The 22,407-nt window shown below is 51.8% G+C and overlaps 1 protein-coding gene across 3 annotated transcripts in view; it reads left to right on the top strand.

The window, feature by feature from the left end:
* The window catches only part of VDR (vitamin D receptor), a 56,754-nt gene extending 39,976 nt beyond the window's left edge, over positions 1-16,778 (top strand). For all 3 annotated transcript variants that reach the window (XM_007072940.3, XM_015539340.2, XM_042992167.1), the window contains exons 4-9: positions 2,729-2,913; positions 3,184-3,304; positions 6,095-6,266; positions 12,184-12,335; positions 12,553-12,669; positions 13,980-16,778. In XM_007072940.3, coding sequence (XP_007073002.1) covers positions 2,729-2,913; positions 3,184-3,304; positions 6,095-6,266; positions 12,184-12,335; positions 12,553-12,669; positions 13,980-14,239 — 1,007 coding nt within the window. In that variant the 3' untranslated portion in view covers positions 14,240-16,778. The remainder of the gene's footprint in view (positions 1-2,728; positions 2,914-3,183; positions 3,305-6,094; positions 6,267-12,183; positions 12,336-12,552; positions 12,670-13,979) is intronic.
* The last annotated feature ends 5,629 nt before the right edge of the window (positions 16,779-22,407 follow it).

The raw sequence follows: 22,407 nt of genomic DNA, 5'->3' as shown, positions 1-22,407 counted from the left end.
CACGTCTCACTATCATTTCCTGAGCAAAGGACAATGACTAGCACATAGTAGGTACAATCAGCATAGATGTGTTGGGTGTGCAATCTTTCAGACTATGGAGTCAACACCATGGCCAGGAAGCCTCGCTGGGCTAGCCTTTATGCAGAAACCACAGGAAGTGTAAGATGTTCGCCACCCCCTTAGGTATCCTATGGTTCTAGTGAAAGATATCTTTATGTTTTAAGTTTATTTATTTATTTTGAGAGAGAGAGAGAGAGAGAGGTGGTGCAGAGAGAGCAGGAGAGAGAGAATCCCAAGCGGTCCCCAGCTATTGGCATGGAGCCTGACTTGGGAACCGTGAGACCATGACCTGAGTGAGATCAAGAGTCAGACATCAGGGGTGCCTGGGGGGCTCAGTCGGTTAAGCGTCCAACTTCAGCTCAGGTCACGATCTCGCGGTCCGTGAGTTCGAGCCCTGCGTCGGGCTCTGGGCTGATGGCTCAGAGCCTGGAGCCTGCTTCCGATTCTGTGTCTCCCTCTCTCTCTGCCCCTCCCCCGTTCATGCTCTGTCTCTCTCTGTCTCAAAAAAAAAAAAAAAGTTAAAAAAAGTTAAAAAATAAAAAAAGAGTCAGACATCCAACTGGCTGAGCCACCCAGGTGCCCCTAGTGAAAGAGATCTTGAACATCTTAGGTTCTATCTGCGCAGGCATTTACTGGAGCCTGTACTAATCATAAATATTACAGAGTGGAAGATACTTTGGTGCCAGTGTGTGTGGGAGACAGTAGACACGCCCCAGAAATGAGCAATGAATGCACAGTGCAGATCAGGGCAATCCAGAAAGGCTTCGTGGTAAAAGAGGACTGTAAACTGGGGGCTGAAGAATAGACAGAGCTTGCACCGCTACAGGGGAGAGAAGACCCAGCTGGACAGGCATCCAGCGTAAGTGGAAATGAGGTGGCAAGAGCGAGCGGGTCATGTTCACAGGTCAGCAATCTTGACGTGACCAGAGCACAAGCTGTGTGTCCAGAGGCCCTGGGAAGTGACACTGCAAAGTTAGGAAGACGTAAAAGCATGGAGAATCTTGACTTTAATTTGGACCGTGGTAAGCAGGAAGGACCCAGAAAAGGTTTCTGAGCGGGAGAGGGATGTCATAGAATCGCAAGGGGATATCAAAGCCTAGTCAGGCTGAGAAACACGTTCTGGGGTGTCTGGTGTGACAGGCAGAGCACCCACCCTCAGGGGAGCAGGAAAGACCAGACACCTAATCTTGGATTCCCGAGGCTAGGGCCTTGCACCTTGTCTTGAATGGAATGCTCCCTGCTCCTTCCCCTTTCACCCCACTTGACCTCTTGGAGTCTGAGCAGACACCCTCTGTGGGAGGAGGCCTGGCAGCTCTTTGGGCAGGTGAGTCAATAACCTGGGCGTGGCCTCCTGCGGTCCTCTTAGTATGGCTTACCTCAGCTGTGGAGGGAACTCAACATCCTTTGCCACAGGCTTCCTTTCCTGCCGTGCCCGAGGCTCTGGGTGCCCAACCCCCCCCCCCCAGGCTCTCCCTCCCCTCCCACCAGCTTCGTGCATTCTCCCCCCACCTGAGGGGGCCGGGCCAGTGGGCCTTTCTTAAAGCCCAGAACCCACCCACCCTGGGGTTCTACTTCCTTTCCCTGCTGTTGTGAAACTCCCCAGGTCTGTGGGCAGAAGCGCTGGCGACACCAGCACAGAGCAAGTAGCTACAGGCCGAGGGCCCCAGTGCCCACTCCCGCCGCCAGCACTCTGCAAGCCCCGGCCGGGAGGTCTGTTTGCCCGGCTGCTGTGCCAGGCGTCCCTGCTCCCAGCCCTGCCCTCCCAGGCAGCTGCCCAGCGCGGCGAGGTGGGCACGGCCCTGGGGCCCCTGCACAGCCTGATGGTGGGGTCTCCCCCTTGTCAGACACCCTCACTAGCAGCTGGAGAGAACTGCAAATCAGAGCTTCACGGTGTTATCTTTGGGACTTCTAGAGGCCTGGAAAACTTCCTTGGGCAGAAGTTTCAAGACTAGACAGGCCGGAGGAGGGGTTGTTTTGCGGGAACCGAAGAGCAAAGTCTTTCTAAGTTGGTCAGAGTAGATCAGATCCCGAGTCCCATGCCTGGAAACTTGGGTGTGGGAATGGCTCCAAAGAGGGGCCTTTCAGCATCTCCCAGCTTCCAACACTGGGACTGGCCACACAGTGCCTCTCACCCTTCCTCCCCCAATGTCTCCCTCGAGATCATGCGCAATGAAGGTGGGGGGAGAAGAGACCGGAATGAGCAGCCGCTCTGTGCTAGGCATGCATTCAGTTCTCAAAACAGCCCATCCTTCAAGGCAGGAGTTATCACTGCCACCACTCTGCCACCCCACATACACACACTTTTCGGAGGCAGGAGCAACAAAGGGACCTTAGAAGAGTTATGATGGAACAAACTTCTTGGTTTGATTAATGAGAGGAAAGCCCAGAGAGTTCACACGGTTTGCCCAGAATCGTATCACTCGTTCCTGAGAACCCGGACTCGCTAATAATGCCTGAGCATCCCACCTCTCAAATCCTTTCTCCTCCTCTCTCATGCACCTGCCTTTTCACCATGGGAAACCCAGTTTTCCATCCATGGGGTGGACCTGTGGCAGGAAGCACGCCCGCCCTGTGAGCTCCAAGGGTGAGGGGAGCAGCCCCTCCCCTCTTGTGCCGTTAGTACCTGGAGGAAGCTTTCACATCCCTCTTCCTGACCCCCCCCCCCCAGTCATCCTGACGGACGAAGAGGTGCAGCGGAAGCGGGAGATGATCCTGAAACGGAAGGAGGAGGAAGCCTTGAAGGACAGTCTGCGGCCCAAGCTCTCGGAGGAACAGCAGCGCATCATCGCCATCCTGCTGGATGCCCATCACAAGACCTACGACCCCACCTATGCCGACTTTACCCAGTTCCGGGTACGCGTGCTCGCCGGCTGGCCGGGAAGGATGAGCTGCGGTGGTGAAGAGCCACAGGGGGAGCCGGGGCGTGGGGAGTGGGCGCGGAGGACCACGGGCATCCATACCGGGGCAGCGGGGGGGGGGGGGGGGGTGCTCCGTCCCTCTGGCACCGGGGAGGCCTCCCCCTCCCGTCAGCCTTCCTCAGAGCCCCTCCTGCCAGAGATCAGGGGCAAGGTGGGAAAGTGGCCCCCAAATGTGAGTCTCTGATCCCCCGTCCTTCCCTTCCAGCCTCCGGTTCGTGGGGATGCATGCGGAGGCGGCCGTCCCTCAAGGCCCTCCTCCAGACACACGCCCAGCCTCTCCGGGGACTCGTCTTCCACCTGCTCAGATCACTACGCGGCCTCGCTCGGTGAGCCCACTGCCGCCCCCAGGGAGCCCAGGGAGCCCAGCGTGGGAGGAGGGCCCAGAGCTCCCGCAGCCCATCTGCCCTTGGCTGCGGATGGCAGGGTAGCTGTGTGCCAGTGTCCTCCGAACAACCCCCACCCTGCTTCGTTTTGGGGTTTTTCTTTTTCTTTTTTTCTTAAACAGAAGAAGGCTAACTAGCCCGAGGGCCGGTGCTGGGGGGAGGCCAAGCCGGGGTCTGTCTGCAGAGTCCCTGTTCTTTCCTCCAAACAAGGCTTCTGCCCCTGCCTCCGTCCCTGGGGCTAACCTGGTTCCTTTAAATGGTATTTTGAGCCTGGGCCTCTCGGGGGTTCTGTTTTTGTTTTTTGTTTTTTTCCAGTTTAGTTGAGATATAATTGCCATGTACCGTTATATTCGTTTCAGGAATGCAACGTAATGATTGGATACCTGGAGGTGTGGCAAAATGATTACCGCAATAAGTTTAGGTCCTCTGCATCACCTCACAGAGTTACAAAGTTTTCTTTCCCTTGTGGCGAGAGCTTCCAAGATCGACCCTCTTAGCAATTTCCAAATATACGAGACAGTATAGTCCTCAGAGCCCTGGAGGGTGGTACTCCAGGGGAAGAACATGTGGGTCCGAGCATAGCCTCCCCTCCCCCCCCCGCACCCCCCCCCCCCGGAGCTCTGTGGGAACCACCAAGGCGCTGGAGGACCTGTCACCTCCAGCACTTGCTTGCTTTTCCTCTTATGGTCCTTTTCTACCTTCTTCCTTATCGTCCTGCCCCTCCCCTCCCCATCCTTCATCCCTCTGCCTCTCACCCAACCCTTCTGCCCTCTGTGTGAGTCCTGCAAAAGGACAGGGATGGGAAAGCCCCTTCCCTCTGGGGAACTAGAACCCTCAGATATGGTGCTTCTGTGCCCAGATCCAAAAGCATTGGGAGGGGTCTCAGTGCAGCTGGACGAGGATAGCCATGGAGCCAGACCATTGTGTCTACCCACCCAGGAGTGACAGGAGGGAGGTGGTGAGGGACTAAAGAAAAGCAGTGGCCATTTCACGGACTGACTGACCCTATGAACCCCTTGTCTTGTAGGGGTTCCTCCCGTGTGTTAATTTTCTCTACCCACTTAGCTGCTCTTGTCACTTAATGGCGTATTTTGCACCAATGAGGATCAGTCTGCATGTTATACATCCAGCTTTGAATAATTCCATACTATTTAGGAGTTTTGATCCCCTCAAAGGTTAATTGATTTGCGGTGCTCACCCCCACCAATGGTATGTTCAGTATAGCATGTGTTTATTTAAAGGGTTGCCTGGCTGGCTTAGTTGGAGGAGTGTGTGACTCTTGATCTTGGGGTCATGAGTTTGAGCCCCATGTTGGCCATAGAGATTACTTAATAAAAAAATTAAATAAATAAATCAATAAATAAATAATTCAAACTAGTTAACGTTTTTAACTTTTTTAAAATATTTACTTCATTTTTGAGAGACAGACAGAGCATGAGCAGGGGAGGGGCAGAGAGAGAGAGAGAAAGACACAGAATCTGAAGCAGGCTCCAGGCTCTGAGCTGTCAGCACAGAGCCCTACATGGGGCTCAAACTCACGAATCGCGAGATCATGACCTGAGTTGAAGTCAGATGCTTAACCAGCTGAGCCACCCAGGTGCCCCAAACTAGTTAACATTTTTAAAGCAAACGTAATACATGTTCATTAGGGACATTCAGAAAATATAAACTAAATTATATATATGTATATATATATATATATATATATATATATATACACAATAAATATATATATATTTATATGTAAAATCTTTAAGCCTACTACCCAAGGGTAGTCACCGTTAACACTGTAATATGTCTCTTTCCCATCTTTTTAAAAATTTAAATGCATATGTATATTTACACAGTGGGATTATGCTGGACACAATATACGTAGCTTGCTTTTTTCTCTTAACAGTATATCATATTTTCCTGTTATTCAATATACCTTTATATTATGTTTAAAGCTGATTAGTATTCTGGGGTATGAATATACAATAACATATCTGGTCTAGATTGTGTCCCAGTGTTTCATTAAGATAATCATATGCTTGTAGCTGAAGATTTGCATTTATTCCAGACTTTTTTCCTTATGATGAATTTATGGAAGTGAAATTACTGGTCAAAAGGCATACATAATTGTAGGTTGCAGACGCCTGCTGTCTTCAATAGCGCTCTAGATTACTTGCATGAATTTATGCTTCCTTTAGCACCCCGTGTCACAAGGGTTGCCTAATTCCCTGCACCTTTACAAACACTGGCACCAAACATATTTGTTTCTAGTTTATTGAGGAAAAGTGTAGACGTTCTAAGTTGTAGATCTTGAATCACTAGCGAGGTCTACAACTTAGAACGATCTTTTCCATAAGTTCATTGGTTCCAAATTCATGTTTGATTTGGTCATTAGAAACACATGGTCTGTAACATCGTGGCTCAAGGAAGTCTCATTTCTTGGGGCATCTTTGATCTTTGATTTCACTGCCTTGCTCTGCTTGAAAGTTTTCTTTCAAGTTTCTTTTCAAAGTTTCTAGGATTCCTGGGGAATCCTAGAGGGAAGCCTGGACTGAAGAGTGACCTTGGAGAGAGGCAGTCGCTGTGGGATTCCTGGCCAGTGACCTTGGAGAGAGGCAGTCACTATGGGATTCCTGACCAGACCTGCTGCTAGGGCACAGGAGGTCCTCACGGAGCCAAGAAGGAGAGTGTCTGGCTCACGTATCCTCAAGAAGTTCTTTCTCTTTCCTCATCCTTCCTCAGATGTGATGGAGCCGACCAGCTTCTCCAATCTGGATCCGAGGGAAGAAGATTCAGATGACCCTTCTGTGACCCTGGACCTGTCCCAGCTCTCGATGCTGCCCCATCTGGCTGACCTGGTCAGTTACAGCATCCAAAAGGTCATCGGCTTTGCCAAGATGATTCCCGGGTTCAGGTAAGAAGAGTCAGAATCCTAGACTGAGCTAGAAGAAGGCCTGGAGGTCAATCCACTGCTTCCCAGAATAGAGACTCAGACCCTACCCCAGACCTCCTACAGCAGGATCTCTGGGAAGTACAGCCCATCCAGCATCACTCAGCAGGCCAGCACTGGAGAGCTATCCATACTCCCACAGTTTCTGGATGACAGAACAAAAGCCCAGAGAGGGTCAGTGGCCAGCCAGGATCATTTTCTAGTGTTAGAGTCAGTATGTGTCAGAGCCAAGGTCTAGAATTCCAAGTTCACTGCCACGTCCCCTCCAGCTGGCTTGGGTCTAACCCTCATGTTAATCCTTTAAATTAAACCTCCATTAATCTCTCACACCCAATGCTGACACCCAAATGAAGTGATAGAGAGGAGAAAGGGTTGGGCAAGGAGACTTGTGAAGTAATTTCAAATCCCAGAGGGAGACAGTTTTCCTGGCACACGTAACCGGGGCCTCCTTCACCCCAATTTCCATGAAAAGCCCTTTTCCTAACCGTACTGAGACCTTTTGCCAAAACAGATAGGTATGAGGAGTTCTACTGGAGTAAAGATCCTCTGTTATGGATTCACTGCTACAAATTTCATTCACTCACCTGTTTTATTGTTTTGGTAATGATGGCACATATATTTAAATGGCCGTGCAGTGTTAAATATTCTTAAAATAATAGAGCATTGACACTTTCAGTAGAATGTGGGGAGCTAGTTATATCTATACTGACATATGATTTATATCATTTGGAGCATTGCCATGCAATACGTACACAGTGTAGTGGAGAGAAAGAAAGAAATCACTAACGTGCACTATAAACCATCAATTTCGGGAACAATAATTGCAATTGCAGCAGAAGGGGCCTCGGATGCTTTCTAGAGGCCGATGCTCAGATTCGTTGCTGGAATTCTGGGAGCCTAGAAAGACCTGACATTGGCCAGCTCTGGATGGAAATTAATGTGACATGCTATTTATTGTTTTGGGAATCTCTCTGCCATGCAAGGGTGCCATCGGCTACTGTCTAAATGACTGCATCGCCAGCTAGATGGTGACAACTCACAGAGCCAAACGCAGTTCTGCCCAGTGTGTACCTGCCCTGAGACGGCTAGCTCTATGTTATTTTATGCCTGTCAGCAACTCAGATACCAGGGGCCCTCCTATGCTCTTCCCCTGGGAATGAACGTGACAATTGTAAAGAAGAGAAAAGCATGAAACGCCCTTACTGCAATGAGACACCCTTGAGACGCTCTTACTGCGTTGCACGTTTCGGTTGCCAAAGAATCCAGGGTCACCGTGGCATCCGGCAGGAATGAGCTGCGGAGTGTCACCTGTGAGCTGAGTGGTGCACTGGGCCTGGGATCTACCCTCCAGAGCCTTTCCTTGGAACTGACAACACATTCCACTTCCCGCGAGTTCCAGCTCCCTCCTACACTCTTCAAGATAGTGTTTGCAAACTCTCTCGGTTCCAGAGTCTTGTTTTGTGTAAACAGCTAGAGACAAAAACACTTCAAGGTGCCGATGGATACACGGTAGCACCCGGCTTCCACCCTAGTTCCAGGGAGCTGTGTGTGCAGTGCTCCTCTTTCCTGGGCTGGTGGGGAGCTGGGGGAGAGCGCCCCTGAAGCTCTGTCCAGATGCTCACGTTTGCTGATTCTGAGTGGTGGCTGGGATTGCACACATGCGGAAACTGTCCTAAAAAAAAGCCATCTGTTGAACCAGGTGACCCCAAGGCAGCCCCCTGAAGTAAGCAACCCAAGCCCCCATTTTTCTCCCATGCCCTTGGCCCCCATCCCTTACCCTTGCCACATACACCCTGACACAAATAGCATGACCCGCCGCCCCTTGGTGTCTCTCTCCAAGAATGAGTTGAAGTCTTCCCCGTCCTTCCATATCCAGGCTCATTTCCAGAGTTCCCTAGTCTAGCCCTGCATTCATGGCCACAGTAAGGTATAGAGGAGCAGACACTGAATCAATCCAGCTATTGATCCAAAATCAGTTACATTGATCCTGCACATGCTTGGGTTGGCTTCTCTCTTCAGCCTGACTTAAGAAATCTCAGCATGAGGAGCACCTGGGTGGCCCAGGTGGTTGAGCGTCCGATTCTTGATTTCCGCTCAGGTCATGATCTCATGGCATCTGAGTTCAAGCCCCGAGTTGGGCTGTGTGCTGAGATCATGGAGCCCGTTTGGGATTCTCTCGCTCTCTGTCTCTGTCTGGCTCTCCCTCCCCCTCTCAAAATAAATGAAGTTAAAAAAATAAAAAGAAATCTCAGAATGGAAGGTGTTCCAGTAAAAACGGAGCCGGCCTTGGCAAGAGCTCTGAGGGTGAGGGGAAAGGACACTGATGTGGATACTCCCAGGCTTTGGTGGGACCCAGGTGGGTCTCCAGCTCTGCTGGCTTCCCGAGAAGTGAGAGAACAGTGGCTGCATCCTGGCTTTGATCCTGTTGCCTGTAGTCAGGGGTGGAGGGTGTGGGGAGGGCAGAATGAGACTTCTGTGTGGGTGAGTGCAGGGGGATGGAGGGGAGAGGCTGAGACTCCAGCGCATACTTGGGACCAGAGTGGGGCGGGACTAAATGAGTGTGTAGGGTGTGAACTGCACGGTGATATGGCCTTGGGCCTGCTCCTGCTTCCCACCTCCCCTCCCTCAACCTCTCAGTCTGCACCCCACAAATCTCCCCCCCTCAGCACTTCAAAAGTAAGGCATGGAGGAAGTGGCATCAGGAGTGGCATCCAAATGGCCGGGAGCCATCTTGGATCTGAGAACCGAGGACCCCCAGGTTTCATTGCCAAGAGGTATAAGAGGGACTAGGCCAAACCAACTGGGGCCCAGCCTTCTGGGCAAAAGTGAGGCCTTTGACCTCACTGCCATTTCTATTCCCAAGGGGATCCTTCCTGGGTCAAAGGCCTGGGGTCATAGTGCATCCCTCTTCCTATGCCTTCTGTTCTGTATTCCTTGTTCATTTCTGTAACAAATAGCTTTCTTCCTGTGAAGGCTACAAGTTGACTAGGACATAGTTCCTGGCCTCCAGGGTTCAGTGTCTGATGGAAGAGATATACACTGAGACAACTGCTATAAAGAGATAAGAACCAAGAGAGGCCTGCTGGAGATACTGTGGGAATGCAAGCGGGGAGGGGCCGGGCTCTGCTGGGGTGGGGGGACGAGACAGTGGGTCTCCAGAGCACCTTGCAGATGCCCAGAAGCAGCCAGTTACTGGTGTGAAAACTGACCCGGGTATAAATATGACACAGGTCAGAGAGAGGAGACACAGAGCCTGAGCTGGTGCCTGTCAGCAGGAACGAGATCTCTTGCTGATATCCCCTTTATTTCCACCTGTACCCTGCCCACCACCATCCCCACTTCTGGCCGTGAATTGCACTTAAAAAGTCCCTGGATTTCTGGGCTGTAATTTGAGGTCGTTCTAGGTTTGCTTTCATAGAAGCAGCGTGCCTGGATCACAATTGGCAGGGTGCCACTGAACTCTCTCTGGCAAGGCTCACGTGGGATGTTTGTTCACTTCCGGCCATCCATTTCAAGTGGGCCATTGAACTAAAGGTTATGTACAAAAAATATGCCTCATGGAATTACTAAAAATAGCAAAAATTAGAAGCAACAAAAATGTCCAAAAAATAGGTGGATAGGAGACTGATTACATAAACCGCAGTATGTTGATAAAATACAATCTTATGCAACTCATTATGAACCGGGCTACAGAAATGCTCATGGTGTAGGAAGTGGGACACAGAACTACTATGAACTCAAGCATGTTTTAAAAAGAGATTTCAGGGGCACGTGGGTGGCTCAGTCAGTTAAGCGTCTGACTCTTGATTTCCACTCGGGTCATGATCTCACAGTTGGTGGGATTGAGCCCTGAGTCGGGATCTGTGCCTGCTTGGGATTCTCTCTCACTCTCTCTCTGCCCCTCCCCAGCTTGTGCATGCTATTTATTTCTCTCTTAAAATATGTAAATAAAAATTTTAAAAATAAAAATAAAAAGACGTATCTGCATTAAAAAAAAAAGATAGGAAGGAAATACACCAAAAGGGTCATTGTGGTTATATAGCAATTTTTACTCACTTTGATATTTTTCCTGTATTTTCCAAAGATTTAATAATGAGCATCTTTTATTGTCTAATGAGTTAAAACCAAAATGGGACATTAGTTTATATTTTCAAAATGTGAGTTGAGCATCGAGGGAAAAGTGACAAGGATGGTGAGATGCCTAGACCCCATGTCATTGTGGCTGTCTGTCCTGGAGAAGACACAGGGGCCCAGGGTAACTTTCAATAGTTAAAGGATGCCCCACGCCCAATGGAGAAGTCTGGTGCTGTGTTCCTTGAGAGGACAGAAGTACAAGCGATGGATGAGGGTGTCCTCCTGTGGGTGTAGCCCATAGAAGAAGAAGCCATTAACCCAGGAGCTAACAACCCTATGGCTGTATCCAGAGACCGTGAGCTTCCTGACCCTGGAAGGATCCTGCATCTGTTAGGAATGCGGAAGAAGGAATTGGAGCGCGTAGCCTCCATGAAGTGCCTTCCAACTCTAGCACTTTGAGACTTCTTTTTCAATGCAGACCCTTTGCGGCCATCCTCACCACCATCTGTCACATGTTGACATCTGCTTCCCACCTTTCCACATACCAAAGTGTGGCCATGGAGAGGATGACTGCCCTCCCACAAGATAGCTGGGTGGAAATACACAGTCAGGAAGAGAAAAGGAGGGAAAACTGGAAGCAAGTTGGTTTGCGGGTGCTGCTTTTTCCTTGTCATTGTTCAGGCAAGCCCAGCTCGTGACTCAGAATAGTGGAACCAGTCATTGGCCTCTTGACTCATCAGCACGTAAAGATGTGACCTTCTCGTTGTGCTCAGAGTTCAATAATCATTGTGTGGGCAACTCTAAGGTGATTGGGAAGTGGTGCTGGCCCTTAAGTAGCTTGCGGTGAGAGCCACACACAAGCATATGAAGAGAAGGGGTGAGGTGGAAAGAGCAAAGTAGGAGCATAAGCCACAGGCTGTGAAGAAATGGCACTAATACTTCTGAAGGTAACCAGGGGGTGGAGGGCACTGAGGGAGACCTCACTGGGTTCAGAATCAGGACGGTAAGGTGGAGCAGTAAAAGAAATGCGTTCTTGGCTGGAGCTGTCCCACGCCCAAAGGCAAGGTGGTGTGAGAACACACAACATTGAACGTGGAATAGTCTGAAGTTGCTAGAGTGGAGGGTTGGAGTTTGTGAAGGGAGGGGTACTGGAAAGACGGGTTGGAGCCAAGTGATGGCGTATGGGCTTGATCCTGAGGGGGTCGAGAAGCAGTAAGGTTCCTCCGCACACAGGCGACGTCTCTCTGAAGCAGCAATAAGAAACACGGAAGAGAGAGACTTGATTCCAGAGTTCTAATAAGAGGCAACTGAAAAAGATGAGGGAGCTCTGAACCAGAGCAGTCCTGATGGTAGTGGGAAGGAGGTCAAAGGCTCAAGAGATGTCCTGGAGACAGAGTTGGCTGAGCTGTACTTTTGAGAAGGACCAGAGGACATGAGGGGCGTTGAAGATGACCATGGCCACACCTCCTGCAGACGTCCGCATTCACGCTCTAACCCTCACAGCTTCCTCAGGCTCGTCTTCCCTAATAGCTCTGGCTGCTTAGGCCTGGGAGGCACTGGCACGCCCCTGGGTTCTCCTGCCTTAGATGCTGAGCTAATTTACCTTCAGCATTGGTGCACAAACACAGGCTTGAGTTGTTCTCCCTCAAGAGACAGTTTTATCCTTTCCAGTCAGGCCACCAGCTCCTCAATGGAGGACCCAGGGCACATGCGGGTCACCTGGCAGGCACCTGTCAAAACATACACTGATTTGCCTGACTTGAAGTCCTTGACCAGTAACCTGACTCCTCCCTGCCCTCCCTGGCAGAGATCTCACTTCTGAGGACCAGATTGTGCTGCTGAAGTCAAGTGCCATTGAGGTCATCATGTTGCGCTCTAACCAATCCTTCCTCATGGACGACATGTCCTGGACCTGTGGCAGCCAGGACTATAAGTACCGCATCAGTGATGTGACCAAAGGTACATTCGGGCTCCACCTCCACCCTCTCCAGCGCCCAGACTCTGGCTCCACCCTTCCTGGGGTCATGAGCCCTGATCAGGCACATGGGAGGGCGCTAGACAGCAATGGGGAGACAAGGGTGAGACACAGGCCCCGTCTAGGTTGGGGGCGGGGTGGGGTGGTTTGGGTGTGTGGCTCCTCAGCTCTGCTCACAGCATCTGGCCATCTCTCTCCTAGCCGGACACAGCCTGGAGCTGATTGAGCCCCTCGTCAAGTTCCAGGTGGGGCTGAAGAAGCTGAACTTGCATGAGGAGGAGCATGTCCTGCTCATGGCCATCTGCATTGTCTCCCCAGGTATGGGGCCCAACAGTGGGGAACTTGGTGACCTGGGAAGGGGGAATAGAAGGCACTGAGCCCTCCTGACGGCCAGCAGGGCAGTCTGGAGGGAGGAGTGAGCAGAAGGAGAGACAGACGAGGAAGCGCCCACTTTGCTGGGTTTGCACAGCCCATATGATGTGTGTATATTGAGGGGTCCTTCACTGCCCTGGACCCTGAGACCATAGGTGATTCATAGGTGGAACTCTGAGGAACGAGATAAATGGGTTTTCTCAGGTCACAGACAGGTCTGGATATTCTCAATATGCAGGTTCTGCTCTTGTGTGAATTGGACTGAACTTTGCAGACCTACCTGAGGTCCCCTGTGGGGTTGGGTACAAAAACTTGGGACCTATAGGTGATTCTGCCCAGAAAGCTTGCCTGACTGATTTTGGAGGCAGTGTGCTGTGGCCCTTGAGCTCTTCTGTCTATTGGGTTTGGTGGAGAGAGAGAGGTTGAGGAAGAGGGAGTCATGGTCCTGGGGATGTTATATTGGTGATGAGGCCAGGCTGCCTCAGTCTGGACTATGCTGAGGGAACAAGAAAGTGGCCTCTGATCAGGGATGGGCTGGGGACCCATGGACATGGGTTACCCTCCCCCTGCCCATGGAGCATTCATTCACTTGTTCATTCATTCATTCATTCATACACTCAGCAATGATTTATTGAGCACCTGCTAAGTACCAGGCATTGTGCTGGGCATAGGGATTCAGCAGCCAACAGGACACAGACTTCTTTTCCACAAAGTGTAGGAGGAGACATCAAGCAATTACTATTCAATGACTAATTTTAATGTGATGAAAGTTTTAAAAATAAAGAAGTGATACTATAGCAGGGTATAATAGAAGGAGAGAACTTGATTTAGTCTGGGCCATGGAGGTAGGGGGTCATCAGGAATGGCCTTCTTGAGGAAGACCTGAAAAATCAGTAAGAGTCAAAGATACAAGAGCTAAGTTCCATGCAGAGGGAACACAAATGTGAGGTCTGGAGGCCAGAGAGCTTGACACATCAGGGTACTGATGGAAAGATGGAGCATAGAGATGGAGGGAGAGAGTTGAGCTGAAGACAGGGCCAGGTGGGACCTAGGACTTGATCCTAAATGCAACAGGAAGTGGTTGAGAGGCTTTAGGGAGGATGATGGTGCCACAGGTCAGCAGCCATACAGGGGTGACCTAGGAGGATGCTAAGCTTGGGCGTTGGTCTGGACATAGGGGTACTGGAGAGACTGAATATTACAGGACCTGGCTCAGAGCTCCCATGCCTTCTCCCCCTGTCTCCCTGTACTCACAGACCGTCCCGGCGTGCAGGATGCTGCGCTGGTTGAGGCCATCCAGGACCGCCTGTCCAACACATTGCAGACCTACATCCACTGCCGCCACCCACCCCCTGGCAGCCACCTGCTCTACGCCAAGATGATCCAGAAGCTAGCCGACCTGCGTAGCCTCAATGAGGAGCACTCCAAGCAGTACCGCTGCCTCTCCTTCCAGCCTGAGTGCAGCATGAAGCTCACACCGCTGGTGCTGGAGGTGTTTGGCAACGAGATTTCCTGACCAGGGCGGCTGGCAGGGGCACCCGGGTGGTGCTGCTCCTCTGGGGCCCTGTGCCCTGGCCTGGGGCAGGCTGCTGCCCGGCAGCCCTTCCCACCCCATCTGGAGTTCAGCCCCTCCTCCCCTACTGCCCCTCTCTCCCTAGCCGCTCCCATCTCCTGCCCAACCTAACACCAGGTCTCCCTTTCCTGCCGACCACAGGCTGCCCCCAAGCCCTTGGGACCTCAGTCGTGAGGAGTTGCTGTTTATTTGACAAAGAAACTCAAATGGGGGCAGAGGGCAGAGGCCGAAGGTGGGACCTTGCCCAGGGATGCCCCTACCGCTCCAAAAGTGACTGCTTGGCCGATGCCGAGGGGACAGTCGGGCAGGAGCAACGCACCCATTCCTCAGGGACAGAGATACCTGTACCTCCCCCCACTCCAGGCCCCCATGTCCAGAGCCTAGTGGGGATCTCCTTCCCCCTGCCCCGCCCATGGTACATGACTAGCCACCACCCCCACCCCCATCTCAGCCTACTGCCGGTCTGTGCTGTCTTGTCCCAGGCAGTGTGCCACCGGCGGGGCTCCTCCCTTTGCCTTCCCACCCTGGCCTGTCCAGGAGACTCACTGCCAAGGATGACCAAAAACAAGGTGACAGAGGTCACAACCCCCACCCCTCTCTGTTGGCCAAAGGGCACTTGCCCGACACTTCAATGCCCACCTTCATCTCATTGCTATGGTAACAGTCTCCCTGGAAGTCGCTATGGTAAGATGGGCTTTCTCCTCCTGGCAGGGGCCGCTAGCCCAGAGCCCACCTGCTGAGAGGCCCAAGGAGAGAAGAGAGCAGGGCAGGGCCTAGGAGGTAGGGGACAGGCAAACCCAGCCTCACAGGAGGGTGGTGGGTGGTGGCCACAGCTGTCTGGTCTCCAAGCCCACGGCTCCTTGACCTGGATCTAACAGGTTGGTTGAGCTGAGAGCTTTCCTTCCAACGATCCACGTGGCAAGACTGAGTTGCCCCCAGGTTGCAGAGAAGTGCCTAGCAGCGTCCTCACCCTCGCCCTGCCAGTGCCTTACCTCCCACCCAGGAGAGAGAGAACTGGTGGCCATGGGTGCTGGAGGAGCCTCACCCGAGGATGGTCAAGTGTGATGCAGAGATGGGAGCACCTTCCCAAACACTTCATGGTCTGGAGAAGCAGTGCCCCTCTGCGTGCCAGCAGGCTACCTCTTTTCCACTTGGTAGGGTAGGATGGAAGAGAAGAACCCTCAGACAGACCTTGACAGCCCAGGCCATGCTCTCCCCCCGCCCATCTGGGCGTAGTTCCCAGACTGCCATCCCCCAGAGACCCAGGAGCTAGTGCTCCAACACCTCGTTGTGGGAGGAGGGAGAGCGGGCTGGCTGCTGGGGACTAGGCAGAGGGAGGACCTAGGGGTGGAGTCACGTGGGGCTGGTTCCCTTCTTATTCTCACTCCACCACCACCCCCAAATCTGGAAGGGGTGGGGGGGGGACCTAACTTCCGACTCCATTTTCCCTTCCAGAGCTAGCCCAGCCCAGGAGGTGGGAGCTCTTGTTCTGTTTACTCTGGGGTGGGGTCCCCGGGTACGTGAGTCATAGGTGTGTGGGACCACTGCAGACGGGGCTCTTCCGGGAGTCAGAGAGGGTCCCTCGGATCGCTGCTTGAGTTTGGGGAGCACAGCCGCATTCAAGATCTCAATGGTGGGGGGGTGGGTAGTCCCTGTCAGTCGATGCTGCCTCCACCCTCCTCTGTTCTCCCAAAGCCCCGGGAGCAATCAGACTCACACTGTGAGCACCATCCGTGTCCACCGGGCCCAGTGTTTCTTCCAGTGGGGAAGCATCTGAGAGCCACGTTTCTTACCGCACAATACCATCTGCATGGCCAAGTCTGACATTCATCAGCCGTGAGTCGTTTCCAGAATCAGACTCCGTTTTGTACTACATTCGAATGTAGCAGGTAATAGACACCACTGATGAGGAGATATTTCTGGGAGAAACACTTACTCTGTAAAAATTCCATACGCCAGTTATTGGTATTGTCCTTGCTGTTCTTTTACAAATTAGGGCGAGAGCCTGGTTGGATTCTGCAGAAGACTTTGGTCTCACTGGCTAGTCGGTGGGAAAAAAGGTTTAAAAATCGCTACACTAGTTCAACTCCCTTGCTAAGGAAAATGGACGTTTAGAAGGAAGTGTGGCTGGCCAAGCTCAGACAGTTAGTTAGGAGGGGTCCAGAGCTGGCCTGGACTGTGAACCCCCAGACCAGTGCTCTATTCACAAACCACGCTCAAGCTCGGGCCCCTGAAGGCTAACCTGGTCCCTTAGGGGAAGGTCTGGATTTTAGACAGCAAACCTAGATCCTGGACCCCTGCCTTCCTTCCTTGAGTTGTCACCCTCCTGACCCATCAGGAGGAAGAGGAGGAGGGACACCTCAGCCTGTGTCTCAATGTGAATCAGACCCCCCCCCCACCCCTAACTTGGCCCTGGCGGAACGGGGTCTCTGCCTCAGCTCTGTATCATGCTGTTGCCTTATCAATAAAATGCATTTGTGTTTGTAATGTCTCTACTTTCCCAGTTCCCCCTCTCCCCCTGCCTTCTCCAGGGCACCCGACCGGCCACCCTGGGAACACCAGCTGCTCAGCTCTGGGGCCCACAGCACCAGCTCACTACCAAAGGGAAGTCTAGGAGTAGGGGAGGAAAAGACTGGAGGAAAAGTGAGGTTTCACAGGACTGAACTGGGAGAAAATATTATCACCTATTGTTTTAGAATATGAGAATGAAGGCAGACATTTCTAAGTCTAAAACCTTTAACGTATATTATTGGAAATGCTGGTAAGTGTGCACCAGAATGCCAAAGACAAGATCCTGGGACATGGGAAAGTCCTGCTGGCTAACGAGAAGCAAGTTGGAGAATCCAGGGGAGGCCAACAGAGAAGCTTGGAATGTAAGACAGATCTGGTGCAAGGAATAAAGGAGCAAAAGAAGACTTTAACGAGTGTCTCTTGAGTGATTTCCAAGACAGTAACAATTTGCCAGAAATTTGTCAAATAAACCAATGAAGAGCGCTTTGCTTATGGGAACGCAATTGGCTTATACTTCACATACCACTTACTTTATGGCAAGAACCACTGTAAATAAATGCCTTATGCAAACCAACTTGCTTTATCCTTCCACAGACCCTGGAGGAGGTGGGTTACTGCGACCCCCATCTGACAGAGGGGGTAACTGCCCAAATCCACACTGATGTAAGTGACAGAGATGGGATCTGAACCCTTGGCAGCTGGCTCCAGAAGCCATTAACTAACTGCTGCCCTATTCTGCTTCCCACTGAGTCGAGGAGCCCGACAAATGACAGACAGTCTTGCCAGCTCTCTACTAGAGAGGATGTAAGGGAGGTTCCCACTCCCCAAGTAGGTCCTGACAAGGGGAAATGGGCGGCGGTGGGTCAAACAGCGCTCCGCTCGCAGAGAGCACGTGGTCACGTGCGTTGGGTCCGAACAAGTGTGGCACTAACCTGAGAGCCTCAAGAGTGAAAACCACTGTTGACAAAAATGTGCCTCGCGTTCGACATGCGGTGCCGGTGACTTGGGGAATTGCAAATGAGTCCTGTGCCTACACAGGACTTCCAGGAGACCTGGAGGAGCCCATGCACCCCGCTCCACTCCCCAAGGAAGTGAGGTTTATGATACAGGCAGCACCCCCCAAACACAGCAAGCAAAAATAACCGACCAAAGACACAGCGCTGTGATCTGTGAGTGGGGAAATTGTGCTCAATCCGTGTGTTTATTTCAGGATAAGTCTGCTAGTCTGGGGACCTGTAGATGTGATTCACTTTAATTTTTCAGAAGTATCTGACAAGACGTCAAGTGAAAGGCTAAAGTGTGTCGCCATGAGATGGGATAGTAGGAGAAGAATTAGGGATCGAGCTTGAAGGCTGTTTTGTCATGAAAGACGAACGGGCTTAGAGAAGGAAATTGCCAGCTACATACGAGGGCGTCCTCTGGCTGGAGAAGTGTGAAGAGAAGGGGCGCCTGGGTGGCTCAGTCCGTTACGCGTCTGACTTCAGCTCAGGTCATGATCTCACAGTTTGTGGGATCGAGCCCCACGTCGGGGTCCGTGCTGACAGCTCGGAGCCTGGAGCCTGCTTCGGAGTCTGTGCCTCCCTCAGACCTTACGGTTACGATAGAGCGATTTTAAGTTCTCACAGTGCAAGCTTTGGTTCTATACCTGTGCTCTTCAGTAACGTCACCAGAGGTGACTGTTTAAATTACAATTCATGAAAAAGTAAAATAAAAGCAGACGTTTAGCTCTTCCGTTGCGCTGGCCGCGTTTCCAGCGCTCCATAGCCCCAGGGCTGCGGGAATGGACAGTGCAGATTCAGGACGCTTCCCTCGTGGCACAAAAACCCATTGCACAAGTGCTCGTCTGTGCAGGGCATTCCCGTCTGGTACCAGCCGTGGGTGATAGGCTTCTAAATCACAGCATTATACAGAAGCTTCCCTTGACATCGAGCAAGGCTGTAACCGGACTGCTGTGAACAGGTCTGCCCCTTAAAAAAGACACAAAGGGAAAACACTCACAGGCCACGGGGTCGAGAGCTCAGAGCTTTACGTGGCATAAATAGGCCGGGTGTGCCGGGAAATATTGATTCCTTCGGCCCCGGGGGGTGCAAGCAAACGGGGCCCCTCTGGACTGGCAGACAGAACCTACCAGTCGGTGGCTCCTGCTTCATGTGCCAGGGTGCCTTGGAGTTTCTCTGCAGCTTGGGGCCCACCTCCCAGCGTGGCCAAGGGGATGCCTCATTCTGCCGATGCCCTCTCGGGGATTGGTGCCGGGTACAGGCAAGGAGCCTGGGAGGCTCCCGGAGGAGCCTGTGCTCCAAGTGACCGAGAACCCCGGGGGGGAATGTGGGGCAGTGGCCGGTGGGGGGTCACTGCTCTAGACAACTGCTTTGAATCTCCGTATTCAGACACATCTTACAGGATATGTGAGAGTGCGACTGGTCAGGTTCCAGGGGAAGCGGACCCTGCAATGCGGGGCGAAGTACAGGGACTTTCCTGAAGAGCGGCCTCAGGGTCGCCGGCTTTGGCGGCAGGGAAGCCCACAGGATCGGGGAGAGGGAGAAGTCCGGCTCCCGCGGTCTCAGTCACGGCCTCAACTGACCCTTATGGGGAGTTCTGAAACTGGGACGACCCTTCACGTTGCCCCAAGTTGGGGTGAGGAAGCCGGCTCTCGTATTCTTGCATTAGGTAGTCATTGGATGCAGGCGGTCTCCAGGAAGGGAGCGTGACCTTAACGGGACCTTGAGCTAGGTGGCTTTTTTCAGCCAAGGGCAGGTAGGACGGGGGGGGGGGGGGGGGGGGGGGGGGTTCTTCACGTTTTGTACAACCAGGCAGGGCCTTTTAGAGCGGGCTGCTCTGCCTCGGAGTGGGGGGTGGGAGGAGGGGGGCAGAAGGCTTAAAGGCCCTGCCTTTTGGCTCTCTGATAGTCCCTGAGGTCCCTCCGGGAGGAGGGTGTCCCCAGCCTCTCCCCAGCTAGAAACAATCTAGTGCTTTCTCCCAAATCATCTTGATCTTCACCACTAGGTGGCGCTACTGCCCTACAGGGACAGGTTTGAGCCACTTGCTTGGCTTCTCCTCCACAACCCGCCCCCCCCCCCCCCCCACTGCTCCTCCCTCTATCTCCTGCTCTGGCCTTTATCTCTGTGAAGGTGGCTGAGATCCAGCAAGGCTCTGGCTCCCTGCTGCTGGAGGCACCTGGTGCTGTTTACATCTCCTCATGCCAGGAACTAAGCAGGACGGACCAGGGACCTGCTGTCTGGCTTCCCAGACTGCCTCTGGAGTCACAGCCAGGGGAGAATCTGACACACCTTAGCCAAGAGCCCCCCCAAGGTTGAGCTCTTATGTCCTCTGGACACGCTCGATGCTGGCTCCAGGTTCCCTCTGAGATCCAGCCTGGTTGTGCAGTCCCCTTTAGTGCTTTCAAGCACAAGCACTGAGCTCAATGCTGGGGATACAGAGACGAATGACAGTCATTGCCCCCACGAGAGGTACAGTCCAATCAGAGAAGACAGACCTACAAACAGACCATCCCCCAGCGGCACAAGCAGAAGCCACCAAGGAGATGTCAAGCAGAACATTCGATGTCATGAACTGCTGGGTCCCTGTCCCGGCTCTGCCACCTGCTACCTGTGGGAACTTGGGCAAGTTCCTTAATGGTTTTGAGCTTCAGAATCTTCCTCTATAGAAGGGCAACAAAACGGTGTCTACTTCTAGGTTTGTTGTTGCGATATGATCTGGGTAAAAAGCTTATCACACTACCTGGATGCAGCCGTGACTCAGAAATGCCGGGCAGCATCATTACTACTTTGCAGAGCGGAGGGATGGTCAGATAAGTTTTCATTAGGAGCTGACATTGCTCCCACCCTCTGGCCACTCATCCAGAGGGACTCTCTGACCTCTCCTCCATATCTCAGCCTCTGGACTTGTGGACACCTGCTCCTCAAATAGCTGTTAGAGCCAGGGGAAGGCATCACCACCATCTGGCCACCAGAGGGCGGGTGTGCAACTTAATAAGCCAAAGCTAGCCCCTACCTACACAGTCGTGTTGGAGAGAAAAGTGTGGGGAAGAGACGGGAAGATAGGCACGTAAATCTGAAACTCATGGAACTCTAGTTATACTGTCCCCAACTTCTTTCCATTATGGTCTTTCTTTACCAGTATCCGCTAGACACTTGCTCCTTTGGCAAGGTCCAAAGCCCACGGTGATCCAGCCTGTCTGCCTCCCATGTGTCACCGGCCAGATGTTGAAACTCAAGCTCCTACTGGGTCCGACCACTTGCAGCTCTCTGACCATGTGCCTCGGTGGTCTGCCTCCCCGCCAGTGGCTCTCAACGTCTTGGTCTTAGGACCCCCTTACCCTATTAAAAATAAAGACCCTGGGGCACCTGGGTGGCTCAATCGGTTGAGTGTCTGACTTCGGCTCAGGACACGATCTCGTGGTTCATGAGTTTGAGCCCCACATAAGGTTCGCTGCTGTCAGCCTCTCAGCACAGCACAGAACCTGCTTCGAATCCTATGTCCCCCTCTCTCTGCCCCTTCCCGGCTTGTGCTCTCCCAAAATTAGTAAATATTAAAAAAAAAAAAGAGGACCCCCAGGGAACTTCTGTTTATGTGGGTTATACCTATCAATATTTGCCATGTTGGAAATTTAAACTGAGAAAATTTTAAACTATGTATTAAATTTTTAAAAATGTTAAATAACAATAATGAATGTAAGTTAACATAAACAATACATTTTTTTATTAAAAATAAACTTTTTCCATGGATGCCTGGGTGGCTCGGCTGGTTAAGTGTCCGACTCTTCATCTCAGCTCAGGTCTTGATCTCAGGGTCGTGAGTTCAAGCTCCGTGTCGGGCTCCCCCGCGCTGGGCGTGAAGCCTACTTAAAAAATGAAATGAAATGAAATGAAATGAAATGAAATGAAATGAAATGAAATGAAATAATAAACTTTTTCCAAAGGAAAACAAATTTAGTGGCGAGAAGGTATTGTTTTACAGGTTTGCAAATCTCTTTAATGTCTGGCTCAATAGGAGGCAGCTAGATTCTCATACCTGGTTCTGCATTCCATCTGTTAGGATATCACACATCATGGAACCTCTAGAAAATTCCTGTGTACCCAGTGAAAGAATGAGAGTAACAAGGCAGACAATGCCTTAGTATTATTATGAAAGCAGTTTTGACCTCGCAAAGCCCCTAAATGGGGCTCAGCGGCACACAGGGATCCCCAAACTATACTTTGAGACCCTCACTGTACATTCTTCTATGCCCTCCATGCCCTCCTCTCATTGTTTATCCCCCCAGTTTTCTCATCTGAGCAAATTCCTACCACTTCTTCCGTTGCCAGCTCAGGCTTCACGTCTTTCACACGTTCTTCCTGGAACTTCACCATGCTGTTTTACCCTCTTTTCCCAGAGGGTAGAAGGGTGCACCTCCTCCCACCCCCGCTTTGTAGAATGAAGTGTTTCTTGTAGTGGGTTTTAAATTTCTGTTTTGCCTTTGGGGCTCCCTACCAGGCTAGAATAAGGGAGGGATTCCAAAAATGCAGCCAAATAAATGGACACATGAACGAATGCATCCGAGGCAAGGTGCTGCCCACCTTCTGTTAGCATCTAAAAGATCT

The sequence above is a fragment of the Panthera tigris genome, chromosome B4, assembly GCF_018350195.1.
Source record: "Panthera tigris isolate Pti1 chromosome B4, P.tigris_Pti1_mat1.1, whole genome shotgun sequence".
Classification (NCBI taxonomy): Eukaryota; Metazoa; Chordata; class Mammalia; order Carnivora; family Felidae; genus Panthera; species Panthera tigris.
The sequence above is the reverse complement of the archived record's forward strand: the minus strand, read 5'-3'. Positions and strand labels throughout refer to the sequence as shown.